The 25,766-nt window shown below is 32.9% G+C and overlaps 1 protein-coding gene across 2 annotated transcripts; it reads left to right on the plus strand.

Moving 5' to 3' along the window:
* On the plus strand, positions 1 to 25,766 carry LOC6645890 (LIM/homeobox protein Awh). 2 transcript variants are annotated; one of them, XM_047012328.1, is made up of 6 exons: positions 1 to 134; positions 20,733 to 20,914; positions 22,590 to 22,807; positions 23,435 to 23,668; positions 23,899 to 24,024; positions 25,087 to 25,766. In XM_047012328.1, exons 1-6 carry the CDS (start codon positions 129 to 131, stop codon positions 25,146 to 25,148), a joined length of 828 nt encoding a protein of 275 aa, XP_046868284.1. In that variant the 5' UTR covers positions 1 to 128; the 3' UTR covers positions 25,149 to 25,766. The 2 variants fall into 2 exon arrangements, with proteins under 2 accessions (XP_046868284.1, XP_002068546.2); XM_002068510.4 differs by having other exon boundaries at positions 23,435 to 23,656.

The following is a 25,766-nucleotide window of genomic DNA, read 5'->3' on the forward strand; positions in this document are numbered from 1 at the left end:
TACAAAAATATATATATATACATATGGATTGTTTATGTCAGTTCTGATCAAAACTGACAGCTATAAATAGAATTTTTGTGTGAAAAGACTTGGATATAAAAACCGCCAAAATTGTGGAGGCAATTAAAATGAAGGTAAGTTTCAAAGACAATAAGAAAAAGAATTGAAACACATTATCAGACCGTATGATATTGTAATTGATAAACTTATATTCCCCCAACATATGATTTGTTTATGAAGCGCTTAAGAAAATAAAATTTAAGCAAATCAAACTCACTTAGTGAGTTGGTCCCGAAGACAATCGAAGCTTGTTCGGTATTTGTTATGAGTTGAGACCTCCTGAACTCCCTTCCCTTGTTCAATGTTTAATGCTTACTAAAATGTTCTCAAGTCGTATACTTAATATTAATGACAAACATCTTAAGTCATGTTATGAGTTATTATTTAAACTTTATATTAGATTGGCTATAATATTCTCATCTAACATAACAAAAACTAAATCTCAAGTGAGACTCTATAAAGTTCTTTATAGTTTATATCTAAAATTTAATGAGATATTTGAGACATTTCAAAGACATTTATCATCGATCTGGCAAAATAATGACATTTACATTATATATATCTTACAAAATCTTTTCAAGATGTTTCAACTGATCTTTTTAAACTACATACTTAACACAAAGCTGAAACGAATTCATCAAGCATATATTTTAGATATCTATAAGAGTTTGTAAAGAATTTTTCAAGTTCTACCTTGACTAACAAGGATAAGAATCTTTGTACTTCTAGTCATTTGTATAAACATTTCTTTAGAAAGATATTAATTAAATTTTATTTAGCACATCCTTAGGGGGACGAATGAGGGGAAATTTCTATCTCTATCTCTAAAGCGGGTCAAATTTTAAATATCCAAGAACAATTTTCCTATAGCTTGAACCAAAAAAAAATTATCAGTTACATCCTTTACTAAAAGCAGATTAAAGATGGTTAAACTTAGTTCATTCATAGTTTAGATCAGCAACGGATCCTTGCGAGGGAAATAAGTGAAATTTCCATTTCCAAAAAAGGAGACTTTACCCTAATATTGGTGAAATTTTGATATTCAAGAACGATCTTTCCTTCAAAATGATTGATTTCGCCCTGGATTAATCAGCTATAGCCACTGAGTTTAGATTTTCAATATCATTTGATTTTGCATTTATGGTTAATGGTTGAAAATATCGTTCTCAATTTAATGTACATGAAAATGAAATTGAAATTGTAATGTGATTGAATTCAAAAATTTGTTAATATCATTTTTAGCCCTTTTACACCCACACGATGCCTATGTACCTTTTGTTGGATTTAAATTTTTGATGTTGCTTTCCTTTCCTTTTTAATTGCTGAACAAATCAACTCACTGACCCACAAAAAAAAAAAAAACAATTTTTGAATAGAGAGATTTTTGAAAATGTTGTTGTTGTTGCTGTTGTTGCTGCTGCTGCTGTTGTTGTTGGTGTTGTTCCAAGACCCGCTGAGAGAGTTGGAGGCGCACAACAGGGCGGCATTTAAAACAAAACCACATCCAGATCGAATCCCCAAATCGATCCAGCAATATCACAAACCGTACTAATAACTTTAAAAAACGATGAGTTTTCAAAACAGATGACAAAGAGCCCAATACAGAGAGTGAGAGAGAGAGATAGATGCGAAGGCACCAGTTCAGTCGGTGTATATTAAAAGCACACCGATGGAACAAAAAAAAAAAGTCTCACCATGGGGGTGCAACATGGGGGAATGACGACGGCGACGACCACGTCGGGGGAACAAAAAACCCACACGTTAAGTTACTTATGATAGCCACCACCTTCTGCTCCGCCTCCACCTGCCCCCCACCTTCACCATCATGCCTTCCCAAGCATATGAATCTCGTCCCTAAACGTTAAATTTCCGTTTAACCATTAGCTAAAGCATTTTTGTTTTTTTTTTTTGTTTTAATTTCTATATCTTTGCGCTGATCGTGTCGCCTAGATGATGATGATGCAGCACTTACACACACACACACAGGGCAGATAACACACAGCAGATTCATTCAAAAAGTGTTGTATAGAGAGAAACGTTTAATCGATTTTTAAGCCCGCTGTGAAACGAGTTGTTCGCGGAGTCAGCCACCCACAGGATTATGTAAAATGTTAAATATTTGCCATGAGTTGGCTTTTATTTCCAACAATGTAAGAGAGAGACAGAGTTAGAGAGAGAGAGAGAGAGTGAGAGAGAACATGATTTATGCTTTTAGTTCACGATTTGCCATGCCTTTATACATAAACATCATTTTCATTACCATAGCAAATTAGACAAGGTGCTGACGCTTATTGAGAGGTTTTTTTTTTTTTGGTATTGTTTGCAGTGTGTGGAGAAGAGTTTAAAAAAAATATATATATCTGTTATAAATTTAAACGATTTTGTTGCCAAAAAAATTAAGTTACGTGCATATTCAGTTCAGTTGACCCTAAAAGAAAGATTAGAAGACTCATATGTTCCTGTGTGTGTTCGTGTATGTGTGTGTGTGCCTAGAGTACCTCTAGACGACCTTTTTAATAACTGTCAATAAGCACAGCGGGAGATCTTAAAAAGAATCTAAAGTCGAAAAAACCAGCGATTACAACAGGCGAAAACCTCGAAAATCAAATGTCAACAGTTCTAAGCCGCGGCTAAGCAAGACAATACAACCATTTCGATTTTGGGCTTAGCGACCTTTTCTTGACATCATCGATCTTGACCCGCCCCAGTTGTTGTTGATAATCCCCCTTTCCCTTCGCTTCATCTTCTTCTTTTTCTCCTCTCCCGACATTAGCCCAAAACTGAAAATGACGCCACGAGGCGCTGCTTATGAATATTCAACAAAGTATATATATATTTTTTTTATTCTCTCTCTTTTTTTTTTTTTTTTTTGGGTTGTAGGAGAAAGAGATATAAAAAAGGCATAAATATTTAAGCGTTTAAATGTCGAATGCCTGCAAAGCAACTATAAAAAATATACATATTTCAATAAATGATTTTTCATTAATAATTCACTAGAAAATTGAAAAACAACAACAAAGGCAACAAAGTTTAACACAAAAAAAAAAAAAACTTAAGCTGTTAACGCCTCCCAAAAAGGAATCCGCATACAAAAAAAAAAAAAGAACAAAAATTAAAAAGCGGTCGCTTCTCTTCTTTAATTGTGGAGAAAGACTTTAAGATTAGGATTAACTAGCAGATATTTAGATATAATGAGTATGTCTATACGTTGGCTAATTGTAAGATGTAAATTGGTAAAAATTTCTTAAATCACTTTAAGCCATAATTGGCTAAAAAAAACAAACAAACAAACTAAAAACTATTATGTGCCATAAAGTACATTAGCTCGAAATAGCTGAAAGTAATAATTATTTTTTAAATATATTTTTTTTTTTAAATTAAACGTCGAATAATTATTATTAAAAGAAAAAACACTATAAACTAATAACTTTTGACTTTTTTGTCAAATTTAGCCGAAAAAACTTAAGATATTATAATTCGTCCTTTCCATACATTTATATGTACGTATATTTTGACTATTTTTAATCAGATTTTTAAGAAATTTTATTGGGCTGATAGATATTAATGCAAAATATTAATGTCTTAAATTTTTAAACAATGCTTCATATATTTAAAAAAAATTGGCTATATATGTACAAGGTGGCGCAAAAGAAGTCATCCGATGTTGTTTGGCTCTTATTTTTTATGTTATTTTAATTTATTTGTCTATTTTAATTGTAAAGATTTTTTTTATTATAATAAGTTAAAGTATTTTATTGGGGTGATAATAAAATTTAATAAGTTTTTAATTTTAAAACCATTAATTTATGGCAGCCATTTGCAAAAATGAGAGCATCTTCCAATAGCGTGACCTTGTACATACCAAAATTTGGGTTTCAATTTGAAAGAATGAACTAAAAAAATGATTTTCTAGTAATATTTTTATATTGAAAAGTTGTTGTATTATGGACTCTAAGGAAACTTAAGATTTACATAGAAAATTATACAGCATTATTTTATATTTAGGCAATGATATGATCAGAGTTAAGTAGATATATGTATGCTATATGTGGTCAAATGCTAAAAACCGAAGCTATAGCTAAAGCCGATTTATTAGGAAAATATAGAATAGTGCGCCCTTTAAGTGACGGGATATTCTACAACATCTCAAAAATTTATCCAAATCGGTGATTCGCATACCAGTTCTCCTTGTACGATGTAAGGTCCATAGAATTATGACAGTATAAAAACATGCAGGAAGAAAACGAAAAGGAAAGGAAAATTGTTTACAAAATAAGTTAAATAGAAAATGAAATTTGTTTATGAGTTATTTAGACTAGGCATTTAAAATGCGTCTTCAAATTTAAGAGAATTTTAGTTGCTTTAGTCCAACAAAAATTACATTTCAAATGCAGTCAATTTTTAAGTTAGAGCTAAAGCAAGTTAGAGTAAAATAATTAGTTTAACTATACACGACAATTATGAGGGCTTCAATTTATGTGACATTAATACTCTATAGATTACAGAATTATATCAATCTTAAGGTTCATTTAAATATATAACAAGCCTTTAGATGTGCCACAAGATTTTCAATGATAACTAGAAAGAAAAAAGAAAACAAAAAAAAAAACAAACCTTGAAATTGAGATTTAAATCTTTACGTAATGCGTTTTCGAATCATCTTTGTCATCTTCAAACAAAACTCTGTGGAGTGGTAATTGTAGATGAATTTTCTTTGTGTGTGTGTGTGTTGCCATTGTTGCATAAGAAGTTGATCTTAACGCTTATCTCAATCTACTTATTAGCTTCAGAAGAAGTCGCATACAAAATCCCGCACAAGGTGTTTGCTCTTGGCCATCCTGCTAACCAACGCGCGTGCCAGTTGCATTCTTGATGGTCGGTCGTTTTTCATTTATATTGGATTTTCAGCTGCCTTGACCAACCAACAAATATTTTTCACATTGCCCTATAGGCCGCCGCCTCATAATTGGCAATTGACAATACCTTGAAGGCAAAAACCAAACCGAGAAAAACCTATTCTCATATTCCGAACGATGCCTAATTGACAGAGACCCTTGAAGAAAAACAAAAAGAAAACTGTGGCGTGACAATGCTGACAAGAAGTCTACGCCTTGAGCCTCCGCAGGAGGAGGATAGATAGTAATGTGGTAAGGACAATAGGAATGGCAAGCAAATGCATCTTGACTTGAGCCAATTGCCCCGATCAGGGACAAAAGAGAAACAAATATCACACCTTTGTTTATGCCAAAAAAAAAAAAAAAAAAAACCGATACAAAAGATATAGGTACAAGGGCCTGGTCAGTTCTCGCTCACTCGCTCTCTCTCTCTCTCTAAGGTCTCTAGGGAAAAACGTGTCAAAATCACAGCAGCATTTTTAGCAGGTAAATGTGAAAATTCTCCCTAAAGTAAGAAAGAATTAAACTCAGACAGAGTCAAAGTCAGGAGACGCCAGCAGCCGGCAAAAACCGCACAAAAGAAAATCGCCTCTCAACTCTCGCCTCTCGACTCTCGACTCTCGAGTGTCTTTGGGCTCATTGTTTAGCATTTGTGGAGTGCATCCACAAAATAGTCCTTAAAGGACGCTTAGTTGGCTTACAAATGATGCATGTATGTAGGTATGCAATGCCAGTTGCCCATAGGGGAAGATGAAGGCAAGCAAATAAAATTGTAAAATGCCACAAATCATTGTAACTTCTGTCCCAGATCTATTGTTACAACTTTTCACTGAAACAAAAAAAAAAACAGAAACAACAACAACACACTAAAGGAAAAACCCGCCCCTAAAACCCAACAACAACCAAAGAAAAAAGGGCATGAGACTATTTGCCCCTGCCTCTCCTAGTCCCATATATAGCCCTTGTATCTGTCTAACAATCCGTAACGACAAACCATACGATTCGATTTGGGGGTAAATGAATTTACAAGAATACAAGAAAAATGTAAAAATACAAATATATGTACATATGTATGTATGAACATACGACTTTACAAATTTTCCTTATTGTTTTTTAATTGTTTGCCAATTGCAAATTGCCTTAAAAGCTAAAAATCATCGATTTCTCCGAGTTCCTCTCAAAAACTTGTTGCTCTTGCTCTAGAAAATCCAAAGAAATCCAAAAAATTTAAATTTTATTTCAATTCTTTTATTTTCTTTTTAAAACTCTTTTGGTGGCCCAAAAAAAAAAAAAAAAAACGGGCAATAGACAAACCAAATCACAAGAAAATAAAATAAAAAAAAAAAAAACTAAAACGACTTGATTTATTGTTGCAAACATAAACACAACAAAGTTGTCGATTTGCATAAAAAAAAAAAAAAAAAACCGAGTTAGGTGGGACGAACGAAAGGGGGAAGAGTGAAAGAAAAGAAACAAATATTAAAATATTATTATTAATTTATGCAAAATGCAGATTTAACTAATTAATTGTAGTCAATGTTCAATCCCCTCTAAAAACTCTGCACAATGCAAATCATCAAACAAAATCAAAGAGTACATACATCAAAAAATTTAATCATCAAGAATTCTTGATACACTCACCACAGAAATTTTCGGAATTCATAAAAACAGAAACATAGATTAAGTTCGAAATTTAGTCATTTGTTTTTTAACACTCAATCTTTTAGTGCTATGAATACTCAAAAGACTATGAATAGAATTCAAAAGCCTTTGATTTGTTGATTGATTCAGTTCTAAGAGCATTCTGCGTTTTTTTATGATTAATTGTTGGATTCGATCTATTTAGTTTTAGTTTGAAGATCTAAATGCCTAACAACGAATACCAAAACTTTCTATATAATCCATATGCCCATCTTTGCGAAAAGTGTATTAAATGAAACCAAAACGACCAAAACAAAAAGACGAACTTCAACATCAACTTATTGATGTTTAGTGGCTGTGACATGTTGACGAAAAGACAAAGATATTTCAGATTCGGTTTCAGATTCACATCGGATACAGAGACTGAGAGACTCAGAGACTCAAGACTTTATGATGAATGCTTTAAAAATGCGAAAGACTAAAAATGAAATGTGTAAAAAATGTGATAAAAAAAAAGGTTTTCACGACGACTTCATTATACCATGCATCATGGGAAACAAACTGTATTTGATTAGAATCCTTCTAAGATCACTTATACCAAATACGAGACTATCTCGCTCACACTTTAGAGCCATTAACGGGCTAACTTGGAACTTTTGGCCTTTAGTTAGAACTTTATTAAGGCGATTTGGATTTTAGTTTCGGGAATCAAGTAAATGTAAGTATAAACATTTTGGCGACTTTAATATACCAAATTACCCTATGGATGCTGGGTATAAAAAAAAATCAAGCAAGCAACCAACAACAACAAAAACAGCGTACATATAATTTTTTTGTTTTTTTTTTTTTTCATATATAACAAAACAAGAAAAACGCGTGTCGAGGGCGATTTATAAGCGATTTATTACCAGACTCAGAGACAGAGACAGATCAGAACTTATATCGACAGAGACACACACACACCACACACACATATATACACAGAGACAGAGATACAAACTTTGGATTCTTTTGGGATCTGTTGGTTATTATGGATCATTTTCTCACCTTCGCCAAGTACCTATTCACCTTTTTTCTCTTATTTGCACAACTGGCTACATTTTTTTTTTTTTTTTTTTTTTGCAAAAAATGGCAATTGAAATATTTGCTAAGGGAAAGAGATAGAGATAGAGAGAAATGTTATGTTTAGAAGAACCATAAATGCAGAGTGCAACAAATTAACATATTAGTTGTTAAAATTTCTCACTTTTCAATGCAAATAATAATAACCGCAGGGTGCCCCGATCTATTATACAAAAATAACGCAATAATTTTTGTCTTTTGTTGATTTAAATGCAAAATCAAGATATGAGTATTTAAATTTGGATAGAGATTATCTTTCATTAGCAAATAATATATGTATTTACAAATATCAAGATTAAACCTAATGCCATTTGACATTGTTACAAGCGTTTAGATCAACGGAACGATTAAAATTAGTTAACGTATCAAGATGAGAAAATGTTAATCGAGTGTAATGAATTATATTATATAGAATTTTAATTTGTAATTAATACAAATTTTAGTAATGTGTCAGAAGGTTTATAGTAAATTAGATACATATAATTGACATTTTGTTTATGGGAATTTATTTCCAAGAATTGTGCAAATTTTTCCAAATAGATATCAAATTGCAAGACTTGATATACGGCAATTGACTGCACGTTTTTTTCATGATTGATTCAAAATGTTTCATTTGATTTATGGCTTTAATCAAATATCCATTTCCATTTCAATTTCCAAACACATGCCGCTATAAAAAAACACACTCGAAACTTTCGCAGCTCTTAAAAGCTTCTGCTTTTTCTTTTTTTTTTTTCGTTACGTTTCTCCCCCTCCAACCATTCGAATTTTAACGCTGAAAAATAAAACATAAACATAAAACATTTTAGGCTTATCAACATTTAAAACAAAAGCTGAACCAGACAACAAAATAATTTATAAGTTCGGTTTTTGGGGCAGCTGCCGAAAGCCGCAAATGATTAAAACACGAAAACGAGTTCAGGAACAAAAACCAAAAACCAAAAAAAAAAAATAATAATATTAATACAAAAACAACAAAATCATTTGATTCAAATTAAAGCAAATACCCCAAAAAGACATAGGCATAACCAAATCGAAAAGAAAATTCAAATTGTGGCTCATCCAATAAGTCCATAGACTATTTGGTTACCCTTCATTTTCATATGCTAAGACTAGAAAATAGGTTTAACTCAAGAAAAATATAGTTTATGATGACTAATGGATAATCCTAGATGTCTCTAGATAGATTCTATATAGCCACAGAAGGGTTTTTTCTCAGTTGAATGGGTTGAAGAGTTTTTAGAGGGCATTTGGTTATGCCATCGAATACAGAAGGGTATACACCTATATTATAAAAAGTTTTCTAATATTAACTTCTGTTTTATCAGACCCAATGCTCTATATATGGCGAGATATAGCAAAGGGTATAACCCATTCTCATGCCATTAGCAAAACTCTAAAGCACCGCCTCAACTCAACTCTAGTCGGAATGTCGTTGTCGTTGTCGTCCGTCGTTTGCTTTGAAATTTAATATCAAAACGTTGTCTATGCAAATGAACATTGCCACCTGTTTATGTTTATGGACGGATGGACCTCTTGATGCCGCAGCAGCAGCCAAAACCGAACGGTATTAGAGCTGCTTTGGCTGCTGTTGCTGCTGCATAAGGCAAACGATCTATCTAACTGACTATCTATCAATTTGAATTCGGGATACTGAAACTTGTGTTTCGTTCTTGGGATAATCTCTTTCTTCTACGCGGTGGGAAAAACGTGAGAACGATCTCACTCTTTGTGTGTGTGTGTGTGTATGCAAATCACTTTCAAGACCAAGTCCGGCGTCAATAAAATATACAAAAAAAAAGAAGCAAGAATACAAATACAAAAAAAAAAAAAACAAACTAAAACGAAGAAAGTATTAAAATGAAATTTATTTCTGTATGGCTAACCCAACAGTCAACAGTTATAATAAAACTTGGCTGGGAGCGCACACAAAGGCGGTTGTTTGCCAACAACAACAACAACAACAACAGCAATGGCTGTAAAACACAACCAGTCTCCAGTATCCCAAAAGATCCCAAAAGATTCACCAGAGATTCAACCAACAGAGATCATCTCAGTTTCTCTACATCTCTCTCTCTCTCTCTCACTCTTTCTCTCTCTCTCTGTGTCTCTGTCTCTTATGATGTGATGATGTGCCTGGGTCTTGAGTTCAGTTTTGTGTTTTGTAGTGTAATAAAGTGCGACATTTTAAGTCGTTGACGTTCTTGGGGTAATAACTTGTCAACACTGGGATCCCCCTTCCACCCACTCCATCAACATTCCCATCCCCCCCCCCCCCCCCATTCTGGGTATTTATATCAAAAGTATCTTTGTCATCGCAAAAGGCAGAAGAAGAAAAAGAAGAAACAAACCAACTTGAAAACTTTTTATGAAGGTTTGGCATTTTTTAATTATTCATTTATTTCTTTCTCTTTCTGTTTTTTTTTTTTATACTTTTTTCTTTATTTTTAAATCATATTAATTACTTGTTAGCAATTGAGAAAAGATTAACTGCCAGCTGCAGCTTGAATGCAAAAAAAAAAAAAGTAAAGTAACTTGCAGAAAGTTTTAGCCATAAAAAGGTTTGGCTGTTTGGCGTTTTGGGGTTCCAATTTGGTCATAAAATATTTAACGACTTTACGCCAATGTTAGGAGGATCAACAACAACAACAACAACAACAACACCAACAATTCCCTATTTCTCCCCCCACTCCCCCCCGAACACACACATTTTATGCACTGTCCCTGACGCTTTTTGGAGTCACCGACAAGTTGTCTGCCATCATAATATTTGCCTAGGCCAAAAGGAGTATTTTTCCAACTAAAAAGTCTCTGTGTCTCTCTCTCTCTCTCTCGATCTCTCTAGTCGTGTGTGTGTGTGTTCGTGTGATGTGTGAATATGTTGTGCAAAAAAATTGAATGGCATATGCACATTTTGTCGCCAGTGATAAAATTTAATAACGCTGATAAATTTAGCAAAAACATGCTGGACCATTGACATAAAGCGGTAATTAAGTTTGCTGGAAGATGCACCACCATCACCACTTGGTCTAGCCATTTGAGAGGGGATGGGTTGCCAAGTTGACAGGGGAGGGGCGGGGGGGAGTCATGGTTTTTGGCCGACACCAGTGTTAGCCGTATATGCAAAATTACAGTGAATATTGGTTCAAAAATCTGTATATAAATGAAGAGAGAAAGATATCCAACAGTATTTTTTATGTTTACTAATTTATTTTTGGTATTTAATATTATTTTTTCGTAGACTTTTTTTATAATTATTAAATTATCCCTTCTCTTACTTAACTTAATCTTAATATTCCAAGTATTTCTCTGTTTATTTGCAACGTTTTGAACTAAACGTTTTATTCTTTATTTTTAAACTATTAAACACAAAACTTTAAAATATATTGGATTTAAAATCATCTTTCCAAACTAACAAATGAAACCAAAATATTGAAAAAATCTTTTTTAACAATAATGTAGAATTTTGGAGAGATTTTCCTAATTTTTTGTGAGTGAAAATCCTTTTTTAATGCCAAATTGTAAATTTTAAGGCAATCTTAACATTTAATATACTATAATTGAATTCAATACTAATAGTAAGCTCAAATTTTAACTCAAATATATAATTTTTATGAACATTTTTCGAAAATTAAGAGAATTTTGCCGAGGGTCTAGATTCGAGTAGATAGTATTAAAGTATGTTTTTTATACTAACTAACCAATAACAGTTTTAAGGATTGCATTAAGGAAATGGATATAATTTAAAAAAAGATTTCTACTTGATTTAGATAAAAAATCGATTCTAAATAAGACGAAATTTCAATGTGAATGCCCTTAGAAGCAGTTCGAATCTATCCAAAGACCTTTTTAACAGATCCTTAACCAAGCCTTAACTTAAGGTCTAAATCATTTCTGAATTAACTGAAATGTTGTCGTCTAAAAACTATCTAAACCTTCTTCAAAAATTGTAAATGAAACCTTTGTTTTAACCGCTCTTTTGTCTGTTCTCTTCAGGAGAGAATTTTCTATAATTTTCTATAACCAAAAACTGAATTTTACTTTTTAAGTAGTTAGAATTGCTATAATTACACAGGACATATAGAAATGTTGATAAAAATGATGATAAAGTTGAAAATTGTATTTTTCATAAATTCAAATTTCTTTTATAAGTCTCGTATAGTTAGATTCCACTGTAATGACTGGATGGAAAAAAAGTTTTCGAGCCATTGCATTCGCTTTTGTTCTCTTTCTCCTCATGCCTATCTCTCTCGCTCTGGCTTTTGCTGTTGTTGTTGTTGTTGCTCTGTTATAGCCGCCCATCAATTTGATTGGATCAATGGAACCCAACAACCACAACAACGCATACAGAGAAGCCTCAACACACACACACTCAGTTTACCTAAAAACCATTTCCTGATGAAATATTTGTAAACATTTAGCCAATTTATGGAGCGTGCGAGTATTGTGTATGGCTATTATACCATATGGATGGCGGACCACATCTCCACACCTCGCAACTGTTTTGGGGCGTGGGCGCCCCCACAACCCATCCCCCCATGCCCCCTCAAAAAAAAAAAGAGAAAAGATGGGCAGGCGACTAAAGTCATTAAATAACAATCAAGCAACGAGCGATGATCTTAACGCCAAACAACAAACGCCGACGTCTACACATTTTGTTCGTGGTATAATATATTGGATTTAAATCTAAATAATATATTTCAAAAACGAAAAGAAAACCCACTCACCAAAAATAAAGGTGACTTTTTTAAGAAAAAGAGTAGCTCTAATTAAAAAGCAATATGCCGTATCTGAAAGTTGGCGAGCAAACAAGAATTATTATTATTTGACAGACGCCCATTGACAAAAAAAAAAACACAAAAAATATTCGAAAATTTATTGAAATATATACATATATATGTATATGAGTTTTGTTGTCGCATTTTTAACGTAAAATCAAAGGCGCAACAATATAAAATTTATTTTAACAGATCAACTTGAAATTTGCTTTTATCTAAGATCTTATTTTAGGTTACTCTATAGTTAATTCGAATCTAAGTTCTTTGATTTGTTAGTTTTTCATATCATTTTGTTTTTAAACGTATTTGTTTTTTGATGGAACGCCAATAGATCCTTACAGCAACAACTTGACTACATACTATTTCATTTTCATTAAATACTAATAACTTTAATAGAATGCAATTTAATCAACTTTCTTTTTGTAGTTAAAGGCATTTACTTATAACCTTTTTATCAATTAGTTTCCTAAGTTAATGTCAAGTTAAATAAAAACATATTCATTGAAGCAAAAAATTACATAAAAACGAAATTAATATAAAATTTCGAGAACGAAATTTTTTGGTCTAGTTTCGAAGAATTCGTGGGCAAGTTCTCAGAGAGAATTGAGATCAAATTAAGATGGTTTAAAAAAGTCCTGACCTCAAAATGTATCTAAAAGATATCTTACTCAACATTGAAAGCAAGATTTAGAAAATTTGTATATATTACGTTTGAGGGTATCTTAAATTCGATCAGAAGATCGATTGTAATGTTCAGCCTTCATTGTTTGACTGGCGCTTAGAGCTGCAGTTTTCATTTTGCTGTGTTTGATTTCTTCAAAAGCTGCTTAAATAGATCGCTTTGAAGTAAAGTAAAAAAAAAAGGCCTTAAGAAAACATTTGCCAAAAATGCCTTCAAGTGTCAAGTGGTCAAGTTGTTGCTATGATCTTAACCTATACTACATATACACCCAAATTTATATATGTATATGTATAGGAGGTATATATAAACATATATAGTTTATGGGGTTTTTTGTTGTTATTTCTTTTCTTCTGTTTGCTGTTGTTATCAAGCGGCTTTGTCATGTATGTTGTTGTTATTGTTGTTTTTTGTTTTTTTTTTTTTTTGGGAGCGCGCAACATTCTCACGGTGTTGTCATTTGTTGATTTTCTGTGGCCAAGGCAAAGAGATGACAAGTCACAACCGAACAACCGAAAAGCAAAACCAATTCAGATACAGACAGAGAGACAGAGAGGAGTGAGGAGACACAGAGGCCTGCCAAGGGCTTTTGTCATCAATCGATCGATTGAAAAGTTGAGACTGACGATAGCTCTCCATTACCTACCTATGCATAGGTATCTTATATAGAGTAGTCTCTCCCCCTATTGATGATGATCGCTCAATTTGCGCAATGACGTGAAAATTGTCTTGTCTGGTAATCGATCTTCTAGGAGGATGATATAGTTTTCTTTTTTGCTGCTTCTCTTTTTAGTTTAGTTTGGTTTGGTGAGGGCTACTGTTGAAAGTGTTTTTCTTCAAAGTTGTTTGCCATTCAAAATATCTCGCTTTTTTGTTTCCTTCTCACCTAAGCCCTACGACTTCTATGGACACCACTTGCTTGATGGCTAGAAGGGAGGGGAGGAAGGGGGCGAGGTCGTTCGTATGGGGCATTAAATGGCAGCTTGTAAATTTTATTGTATACTCTTGAGCGTCTTTCTTGGTTTTTATAGTTCTACGAGTATCTTTTGCTTTTTTTTTTCTCCCCTCTATCCTTCTCTCTCTCTCTCTCTCTATATATATCTCTCTGTTCTGCATGTTGTTGTTGTTTTTTGTTTTCTGGTTTTATATTGCGTCCAGCCGGATTATTTATGACATTTCGAGCAAAAGTTGCAAGGTGCAAGTTTTTGAAATGTGGAATTTTTATGATAGGGTAGGATAGATACAGCGACAGATAGATAGACAGTCAGACAGACGGACAGACAGACAGTCATTCAGATAGATAGAGGGGAAAATGCTTATATAATACCCAAGCAAATAATAAAACTAGCTATATAAACTAGCAAAAAAAAAACAAAAAACGCGTATGTAAAACCCGCAGAGATCTGAGAAATATGCATCAAAATAGATATGATCGAAAACTAGGGAATCGAAAAACCCGCAGAGTTCTAAATGAGTTACTTACTACTTATTTTTTTTCGTTCATCTTTTCTTTTCTTTTTGTTTTTTATCCAAATTGTTAATCTTTTTAGCTACTTCAGTTTTGCAAACCCACCTAACCCATCCCGCATACCCCCGTCACAATGGAATACAAATCAATTTTATCAGTGAATCTATTAAAATATTTTTATTGACTTTTTTTTTTTCTTTTTCTTTTTTTTTAACAATTTTTTATTTGTCTCCAGTTTTTTTTTTATGGCTACGCAACGAATTTGAAATTCTTTTCATTTCGTCTATATTTATTTTTTTTTTATGAGAGTTAGATGAACTTTTTTGAAGAAATAAAATTGCCATTTGAATATCATTTAATTCATTTGATAATAATAACTTATTCGTTTCTATAAAACCTAAATAGATTCATAGAAATAGTTGCCAAAACGAACACATTGTAGAAATTGTATACACTTACATTGCGGGTCATTAGATTGGGGTCACCTCTTTTAGCACTTAAGCTCTTGAAACACAAAACTAAAATACTTCTCAAAAAGTAAGTCATCAGGTTGATGGTAGTAAATAAACATTTTTTTTTATACTTCATTATTTAATTCAATTATTAATTATCACTTGGTGGGATTTGAGGATGTCAAAAAATGTAGAACATTTTTGGCAGTCTGTTTGTATTCAAATCCTTGTTCAATATCAGTTTTTCCCTGTGAATACGAAAAACAACTGTTCTATGAAAAATCATCAAACACCGACGGCCATGTTGTTAGGAACAGAGATAAATTTGCTGTGCTAATAGGAGCAGATTAAACATTTAATGGATCAAAAATGCGTTTCCCTACATTTATTGAAAATGTTCTATAAATGGCTTTGAAGAATTTATAAGACTGAATGGAGTTTTGGAAAAGTTATATCAATTTATAAAACTTTTAAAGAATAAATAACCGTCTTGTTCATATATTTTCTTTTTTTTGGATCAAATCACTGAATATCCCTGGTTCTTTTATCCAGATCAGAAATTGTTTAATAAGCTGATAGTTCATTCTATGAAATATCTTTTAACGAGTCGATTTTAACACCTTTTGTGGACAGATCTTAGAGGTATATATCTTTATAGACATATGTATATTAAATAGGACATACATATGTTCGTGAAGTGATCCGGAAAAATGAGATGGATAGATGTTTAGCTACTGTTTGCAATATTTACCTAAAAAAAATCATTTGTCTTTTAGTTTAACTTACTAATTCTCACCGATTTCTATGTAATCGAAGTTTCCCATCAATTAAAATGACTTAGAAATTGTTTTTTTTTGAAATTTGTTTTTTTTTAAGCATTCCATTTTAGAATTGTATTCTTTTTTCCCGTTAAAGTCAAGTCTAATTCATTTTGTTTTGGCTTTAAATCTAAACTGCTTCAACCTATTTAAAATTCATAGTTGAGATTTATGCAATGCACACTCCAAAAACCGCACACAAAACTCACGGCACACAGACAGATACAGTTACAGATGCACACACACACACATGTACATACATATGTATATGTATCTATGAGTGCGAGTAAATTACAGTCAAATGACATGCTCGCCAAAAATGCCACTTGGAAATGTTGGTCTTTCTGTCTGTCTGTCTGAATGTCGTTCACAGTTCTCGTTCGCTTCGTTTGGTCTGTCTCTTTGTCAGTTTTTGTGTGGTTGACAACTGACATATTTTCAGAAGTGGGCATAGACATGACAACAACAACAACAGCAACAGCAATAATAATAATAAGCAGCAACAGCAACAGCAGCAGCAGCAGCACCATCGTCAGTGGCAGACTGCGGTCCTTTTAGTGTAACTTGGTCCTAGAAACACCAAGTCAAGCCTCTCCGGCCTTGTCTATGTCATATAACGGGCGTTGGGAAAACAAATTGCTCTCAAAACACCCCGAATTGCATTTTGCTTACTTCACTTCATTTTTATGTTGTTCATTTTGTTTGAAAAAGTTAAACGAAAGTGACAGGCAGCAGGCAGCAGGCAACGCGCAGGCTCGTAGGGTTAGGGGCATGGGTAAGGGCCATGGGCAGGAGCAGGAGCAGGGGCAGAGGCAGAGGTATGTATCTCTGTGTATAGGGGAGTTCTTTTGGCATTTAAACGTGTCACATGAAAAGTTAAATGGCAGCGCGCGCAACCCAAAAAATATGTGTAGAACAGCCGCCCAGCAGCCATGTTAGGATGTAGTAATAACTTACTTTTGGTCTATATGTATCTCATAGATACTCACACACACACACACACTCGCACACTCACTCACATGTTGCTTGCTTGCTGATGGTGGCCATATTGCATTTGTTATTTTCGGTTTGGTTTGGTTACTGTTTGTGGGCAACATTCACAACCCCCAAAGGGCCAATTGTTTTGCGGCTTGTCATAAATTATATCTATAGATATTTGCTTCTGTTTTTCCAACTCTCTAGCCATCTCTCTCTGTCTGTGACTATCTATCGGTATGTGTATTCGGTATTGTTTTATTAATTGCTGTTTTTTAGTCGGCCCTTTTGATCTTTTTAGCCGCTTCTGGGCCTAGTCACGGCCAAGTTTTTGTTTAAATATGTATGTTTTATTTTTTTTTCTTGTCAGCTTTTTGTCGGCAAAAAAATAAATAAAATATACTTTTTTTTTTGTTGTTTGCTTGTGTGTGTGTGTGTGTATTTTTTTGTTAATAACAAGTCGCGAGTCGTTAAAAGTTAAACGACAATTATTTGTTGCCTACAATTGAAACAGCAACAGCAATTAATTTTCTGTGAAAGGAAATAAAAAACAGCAATAACAACAACAACAACAACAACAAAAACCAGAGGTCCATGCTTTATTTGCAAGAAACGAACATTCGATACCCTTGATAATTATAATATACAATTCAAGACTTTTTTATTGTTTGGAATTCATGGAAAATTATGAATGTTTTTCAAAATTTCTTTCTCCTTATTAAAAAAATAGATATAGGTATATATTTATTATATTAAATATTAAAACTTAACATATATATTTGCTTGTAAATTGAAAGAATGAGCTTTGCTGCTTTTAACGCTTCATTTTGTTGTAATTCTCAACTAGTTTTAGCCTTGAGAAGATATAGATAATACGGTCATTCCCTTTAGAAAGTTTGCTGAAGATTAATGGACCTTAAAATGTTAAAAAAAACAACAATCTGCTTTCCCAATTTCCCAATCTATTCCCAAAAAGACTTTGAGTAAACCTGAGATATTACAAATCTTGGTACAAATCTTTGTATAAATCTTTATAATATCTCAGGTTTAATCAATGTTCCCAAAAGGTAAAGGTAAAGGGAATATTAGGTAAAGGTAAAGGGATTATTAGGTAAAGGGAAAGGGAAATGATAAAAGGTAAAGGGATTTTTAAGATACTCATATATCCTAATCGACTGTAATTGGCATATGGTATAAGGATATTTTTAGCTATTATCAAACATTTCTCCAATATTTTATATAGTCTGGAGTTAATATTTATAATATAGTATTTTCTTTTGCTTTAAATGTATATACCTTGATTTAAAATGTTTTCTCCAGTTTTTTTGTTGTCTAGAGTATGTAAACGGTAAATTTATTTTCACTTTGATTAATGGGAAAACAATTTAAAGTCGTTGCATATGTTGTACATTCAGTTTTCTTTAATTTCTTCTGTTTTATTCAATTTTTTCCTTTTTTTTTAATTAATGGAAAATATGCAAAATGCTTGCCATTAATTAAATATTTTAAGTAATCCCAACAACAACAAAAAGGGCAGTCAAATTGCACGTCATGTCAAAAAAACAAAAATAAATAAAAAGCCAAGAGAAATAAGATTATAATTGAATTGTTTGTATGAAACGAAAACTTAATGAGATTAAAAAAAGCAAAAAAAAAAATCGAGAAGAAGCTTACAAATAATGATTGTCAATTTGGTAATTGAGGATTAATTATCGATATCCTAATCCGACAAATATATGTAGATACCTGATAAAATGAACTTTTAAGTCAAATGATGTTAAAGATTCTAATATGGTCAAGTAGACTAAGTAAAATACAATAAGCCTTAATATAATCACTCACTTAAATGACGCTTAGAAATAGGAGAGTTTGCTAACTCACCTCGCAAAACTAAACTGACTAAGACATTGATTAGGACTGGGTATAAAAAGGAATAATTTAGAGCTGCTTATTAATCTTATATAGCATATTTTTCTAGGGTAAAAGTCAGGACATTCCATCTCCTGTTTCAATATCTTAAAAGTTCATTCGACTTGTGAATATTTTTGAAACGAGAGATCAATTAATGGAATCATTTGATATTACTTTTGGTCATTTTGTCATAAAAAATGATTACTCCTACTCTAATTATATAGCTAATTTAATAAATACAATTCGATAATTTGGCAGCTGTTAAAATAATTGTTGAATTCGACACTTAGCGTGCAGCAAAATATTTAAAAAAATAAAAATTTTAATATATAGGTACATTAATTTTTTGTTTCTTGCCGATTTTGTTTTGATTGTTTTTTTCGTACTTTATGAAACGCAATAAAATTTGTTTGAAACACTTTTAAAGCGGCGTAACATGCAGTGACATTTGAATATTCATAAGTCAAACGATTCGCTGGGTCAGTTAATAAATTTAACTAAACCAAAAAACAATAACAAAAACAAAAACCAAAGTCAACGGAGAAGGAGATGTGAGTAAAGCAGTTGCCGTCAGTTGAGAGATAGACAGAGGAGACAGAGCAGAAACAATAACAATAATATCTTGGCAACAACAATTAGCATAACATTTTAAAATTTATGGTTCAATTTTGGAAAACAACAAAAGAAACTCGTCTGTGATAACATTTCCGAGTTACTTCTCTTTGTGTATCTGTGTGTCTGTGTGTGTGTGTGTGTATTTGTGTCTTTTGTATTTACTATTTGAATTTTGTTTAATATACATAAGTTAAATGTTGCAGCTAAGAAATAAAACAGAAGCCGCCGGGACATTTGGTAGATTTATTGAACGATTTCGATTGAAGGCATAACAAAAGAAGCAAAGCAACGATTATAGAGTAAAATAGTCGTTGTATCGCATTCGACCGATCCGGTTCTCTCAAATCTTAAATCTCAGTTCGTAGCGGTATTTGATCAAACGTTTTTCAATATTGTTGTTGCTTTCTTGCCATTAATATATGTACGAGCGTAAAGGAATTTGCATTTTTTTTTTTTGTTGTCGGTCGAAGGAAAATAGTCATAGCAAATAGGCATAGATGAAAAACTACTTTCTTATTATGCTCAATTCGACAGAATTCACTCATCGAATGCTATACTAACTATATTTGATTTAGTGTGTGGTATTTCCGTTTGTTTTCAACTTCCCATTTCATTGAATTTCCTATCATACTTAAATCGTTTTGAATCAAATTATCTTTCTGATTGTAATAGCTCATTTTCTGATCATAAATGATGGAAGAAATGATTTTGTCTAGAGAAAATGGTATCCTCTTCTTCTTTTAATCAGTTTCGACTCCTTTTTGAGTCATATTTATAATCACACACTGGGATGATTTGTTAATGTAGCGTTTAAAAATCAGATTTTGAGTCATTTTTCAATCTTCTTTTAATCAAGTAAGAAAATAATAATTTTCTTAATCAATAAAGACTCTTGAAGTTGATTACAAATGCTGAATGGATTGGAACCAGACATTAATTTGATTATATTTATCATTTTACTAGTTCAAACTTCTTAAAATTGAGTATTTAGGAATTTGTTAAAGGAAAAAAACTTTCTTAAGTCAAGTCCATCTAAAAGTCAAGGTTTATTTGCAACAATCTTAACCTCGTTATCTAGAATTTAAATGGATCCCATCAGGGGGGTATACAAAGGGGTAGTCTTTGGGTTCCAGATTCTCAAATATTGTTAGTTTTAATAATTTTGAACTTTTTTCTAATAAATATTGAAAATATTTTGTAGATCTGCTCAATGATATTTCCAACAAGTTTGTATTCAAGTCAATGTAATTTTGTTATGCTAAATATTAGAAATGATTCAAATATTTATTTTCTCTTCGTTTTCTTTTCTATTTTGCAGACTGAGCTGCGTTCCTGCGCAGCGTGCGGCGAACCAATCTCGGATAGGTTTTTTCTAGAGGTTGGAGGCTGCTCGTGGCATGCCCATTGCCTGAGATGTTGCATGTGCATGTGTCCGCTGGATCGTCAACAGTCATGCTACATACGGGAAAGGCAGGTCTACTGTAAGGCCGATTATAGCAAGTAAGTATAAATTTTGTGAGAAATATGAAATGATATATACTTTTAATATTAGTTAAACTTTCTCAGTTTTTAAGTATGTATTTTTTTTTTTTTTTGTCGATGTTTTCGAACTTGTGTTGTGTTGTTTTTGTTTGGATGGATTTCCTTGCCTCATACTGAATGTATGTACTGTAGACACAAGTGTTTTCAAAATATTTTCCCACAGACATATAAGTCTGTCATTTGGTGTGACTCTCTCAATAAAAGTCACCAAAAGGTTAATTGTAACAATTCGACAATATATGTGACTTAATCCCTTAGATAAACACACATACATACAGAGAAAGAGTCAAAACGATTGCAGACCAAGTAACAACAAACTAAACGAAACATAATGAAACGAAACGAAATGATATTGGTGAGGGTATAAGGGTATGGGTATGGGTATGGGTATGAGTATGGTTATGAGTATGGGTTGGAAAGAAAACTTTAAAATGCAAGTTGCATGGCAAAAGTATCTTAAAGATACTTACATACATACATACAAAAAACTCATACTCATAGATGCAGCATTCGTTCGTTTCATTCGAAACGGCGGAAAACGGTGTCGACAACGACAACAACAACAACGACAACGACGACGACGACGACGAAACGAAATGAAAATAAACAAACAAACGCGCCGTGAGATGCTGTAAAAATATTTATTTTTCAAGTTAAGAATTTTAAGTGTGCATTGGCCGATGGAGACATCATCCATCCCAATGTACGTATGTATGTAGTCGGGGTCCAGACCCAAACTCAGGTCTACATCAACATCCCATATCCACATCCACATCCATATCCGAGTCATCGTTTCCCTCTCTCCCACCTTTCGTTACCCATCATCAGTATGTGTATTGAGTGTACATTGTTGTGGTTGTAAAAATAAGCTTAAAAGCTAACAATAAGCTGCCAAAGTTGCCAACTCATTTGGAAAAACTCTGATCTGTCGAGTGACATAGAGCAATAACTTCCGCTTAGAAAATCAATCTCTCAATGGTTAAGGGAAAAATACACTCGAAATACATACACACATATACATATACATCTACATATACATATGTATGTTGAAACTTCCCTTCACAAGTTTTCCAGGTGATTAGATATAATAATATTGCTATAATTCTAGCATTTTCCATATTTACCATAGTTACATGAACTTGTATGTTTCTTTTTCAATTTCAAGTAGAGATCAAGAGACAGAGATCATTATACATTTTGTCAATGGATTTTAGTATTTCTAAGTTTAAAGCTTTTAATTTATTTAAAGTCAATATATACACATGAAAAAAGTCATGTCAATAACTTAAGATTTATTACCCTCTCAGGTAATATTTGAGAATGTTTTTTTCGAAAAGCAAAAGTAAAGCCCAAAATTGAATTTTATATGAAATGTTTTTGAATTTCATAAATATTGAAATCAAGGAATTGTTCTCAGAGATATTTTTTGTTGAGAATTATATCTAAATTTATTATTAATTTATGTTTAAAAGGACTTAAACAGAAGCTTAGAGTGAGTCTTGTATCGTATGTAGTTTAGTTTAGTTAGTGAAAGCCTTACAGATTATTAAGATGTATAAATTAAGTAGCTATAACAATTTCCGTTTTGTTAACCAATTTTATTTATTTTTTTGGTTTTACTTTTTTATTACAGAAATTTTGGCGCCAAGTGCTCAAAATGCTGTCGCGGCATCTCCGCCTCGGACTGGGTGAGACGAGCTCGTGATTTGGTCTTTCATTTGGCCTGCTTTGCCTGCGATCAGTGTGGACGACAATTGTCGACTGGCGAACAGTTTGCATTGATGGATGACCGGGTGCTCTGCAAGGCTCATTATCTGGAAACGGTTGAGGGTGGCACCACATCAAGTGACGGTAAGCATAACATACGAAACATATAACAACATAAAAAGGGGCAACAACATGCTGCATGGTTGAAAGGAAACCCGAATCCGAAACGGTTTTGCCAATTTGGAACGCTTCAGGTAGTAGTTGTTGTTGTAGTAGTTGGCCGATGTGGATGGCGGTGTGGGTTAGCGCCAGGCAGTCGCCAGTTTTTTGTACAACTTGAAGAACTTGATGAAATCGTGTCATACTCGTAAAATAAAAACATAACTAAGAGAACGCACACACACACATGCACAAATGAAAGAGTGAAAAATGAAGCTACTAAAAATAAAAGAAAAGAAAAACAAATCTCAGATCGTTGGCTCAGGCGACGTGATCGGCTTGAAAATGTCGAATATATGTACTCTCCTACCACTCTATAGAGAGACCACCAGGAATCATGGCCATAAAGCAATAGCCAACTACCAACTTACCACATAAACTATAAACACTTTTTGACATTTTCAATTTGGTTGACTGTCAAAATGCTTTTAGTCCCAAGCAGACCTTTTGAGCATCAAGAAGAAGTCAGCCCTAGCCCTGGCCCTAAGATATTCTCTCCTCTCATCTTTAACTCACCTTTACATCTCTCCTCTTGCCTCCCTCTCTCGCTAGATGGCTGTGATGGTGATGGTTATCATAAGAGTAAAACGAAACGTGTACGCACCACATTTACCGAGGAGCAATTGCAAGTGCTGCAGGCCAACTTTCAGATTGACAGTAATCCGGATGGTCAGGATTTGGAGCGTATTGCCTCGGTGACCGGTCTGAGCAAGCGTGTGACGCAAGTTTGGTTTCAGAATTCGCGTGCAAGGCAGAAAAAACACATACATGCTGGTAAGAATAAAAGTAAGTAGTGGATTAGTGCAGCATGCCAAAAAAATAAACCAAAAACCCAGAGTAGTCTGTAAATCTAGAGAGTATAAAGTAACCACATATACAGTAGCATAAATTTGAAAACTAAAAGTAATCTCAAATAATTCCTTTTTATTTATATATTCTCCGTATCTCTCTCTCTCTCTCTCTTCTCGCTTTTCTCGTCTCTCTGTCGTCTCTCAACAAACGATTTTTGATTGCAGTACGCGAACCGGAAGGAAGCTCATTTGCGCGTCATATTAACCTGCAGTTAACGTATTCATTTCAGAATAACGCACAAAATCCAATGCATTTGAATGGTAGTAAAACGGGTCTATACCCAGCACATGGTAAGTGCCCATTAACTATTAACAATTTTAAGCTAATTAATGATCGACTAGAAACCAAACTGAGATGTTTAGACGCTTTTTTTAAGGCTTAATTTCAACATTTTATAACCATCGAAAAGATTGAGTAAACTGAATCCTAAGCTCTAATGTGCACAAGTAGGAATTTTTATGAATATTTTATCCTTAGTACTTGAGGTGACTATTTCTGAAAATCAGGAGCACTTACTTTTAAATATTTATTCTTTTCAATCGGAAAACTTTAAAAACCCTTTAAACTTACAAGACAAAGAGTCAAAAATTGAAAAGAATATCAAAAATTATATATAATAAGCGTTAAAAATACTTCTTCTGCATCCATTTCAATTGTATATCATCTTGTTTTCCTAAGAATCGTTAGTTGACAGTGATATAACTCGTGAGATGATACCCTGACCAAACAAATGACTTCTGAGCTCTATGACTTTCAAACAATACTTAGCATTTGGAAGAGTATTGTAAAAGATAACACCTTGATGAGTCAATTTTGAGCCCTCTTGTTAATAAAATTTGTAATTTCTTACGGGATTAAGAAACGACTTAAAAAAAAGATAGCGAGTGATTAAAAATATGTTTCTAAAATGAGTCGAGCATGCTTTAATATACATATATGACTTAAGAAAGATCCAAATGATTCTAAAACGAGTCGTTGATAAAATGATTGAAATACTGACTCCTTGGAGTTGTGGCTAGGATAACATTTTCTTCCAACAAAGAACTTATTTAAAATCAGAGAATGAGCTCATTTATGACAATCTAATCAAAAAGAAGATTCAGAACAAGATTCGAAAAAGATTTATATGCTGGATGGGTTGGATAAGATCTAAAATCTTATCTAAGAAATCTAAAACATTGTGAAATTTTCACATTTTTAGCCCATCATGTTACGTATTTATTTGTAGCTTTCGAGGGTCTTTGTTTTTTACTTTTTACTCATCTCATTTAACAATTAGACTCTTATTTAGTGTATTAATTTGCTTTGCCATTGCCATTTAATAATGTTTTGATTGATTTGTCTACTTGCAGAATCCTCCATGGATGAGTTATCACAAGACTCAAGCGTTCATTGTATGCCCAGCGAGGTGTGACTAGAGCAGTCATCGCCGGCACGAGCTCATCGATAGCTCGGGTTAGCCCTGTGCTCCACAAAGGCACAACCAACAAAACGTCCTTTCCTAGTCAAAATTTGATGTAAAAACAAAAAACAAAAAAAAAGAAGAGAACACAAAAACACAGCTTACAAAAAAACAACAAGAAATGCAAAAAAACTATCATACAATAAATCAAGAAATCAGCACTCATTGCAAAACAAAAAAATAATATTAATAAATAATATTTAAAGAAAAATTTCCATCATATACAAAGCTCACCCAGTCTATGCTTTGAGCATTCCAAAAACGATTCCAATCATCATCAATTCATTCCACAATTCAATCTCAAGACAGACTCAATCACAAAACATTCCTGCATTGTATAGGCTAAGAGATTTCGTTTTTTAGTTAATTTAATTTAAATGAAATTTAAATTTTAATTTAGTTTAATACTAATTCATATAATTGTTAAGTGTTTTTTTTCACCCACCACCTACTCCTCCTCCTTCTCCTCCTTCTCCACCATTTTCATCTTTATTACTCGTCGTTTCTTAATCATGTCCTTAAATCATTAATTTAAGATCAAAAAAAAAAAAAGAAAAGAAAACTGCTTGC

Source organism: Drosophila willistoni (assembly GCF_018902025.1).
Source record: "Drosophila willistoni isolate 14030-0811.24 chromosome XR unlocalized genomic scaffold, UCI_dwil_1.1 Seg8, whole genome shotgun sequence".
Classification (NCBI taxonomy): Eukaryota; Metazoa; Arthropoda; class Insecta; order Diptera; family Drosophilidae; genus Drosophila; species Drosophila willistoni.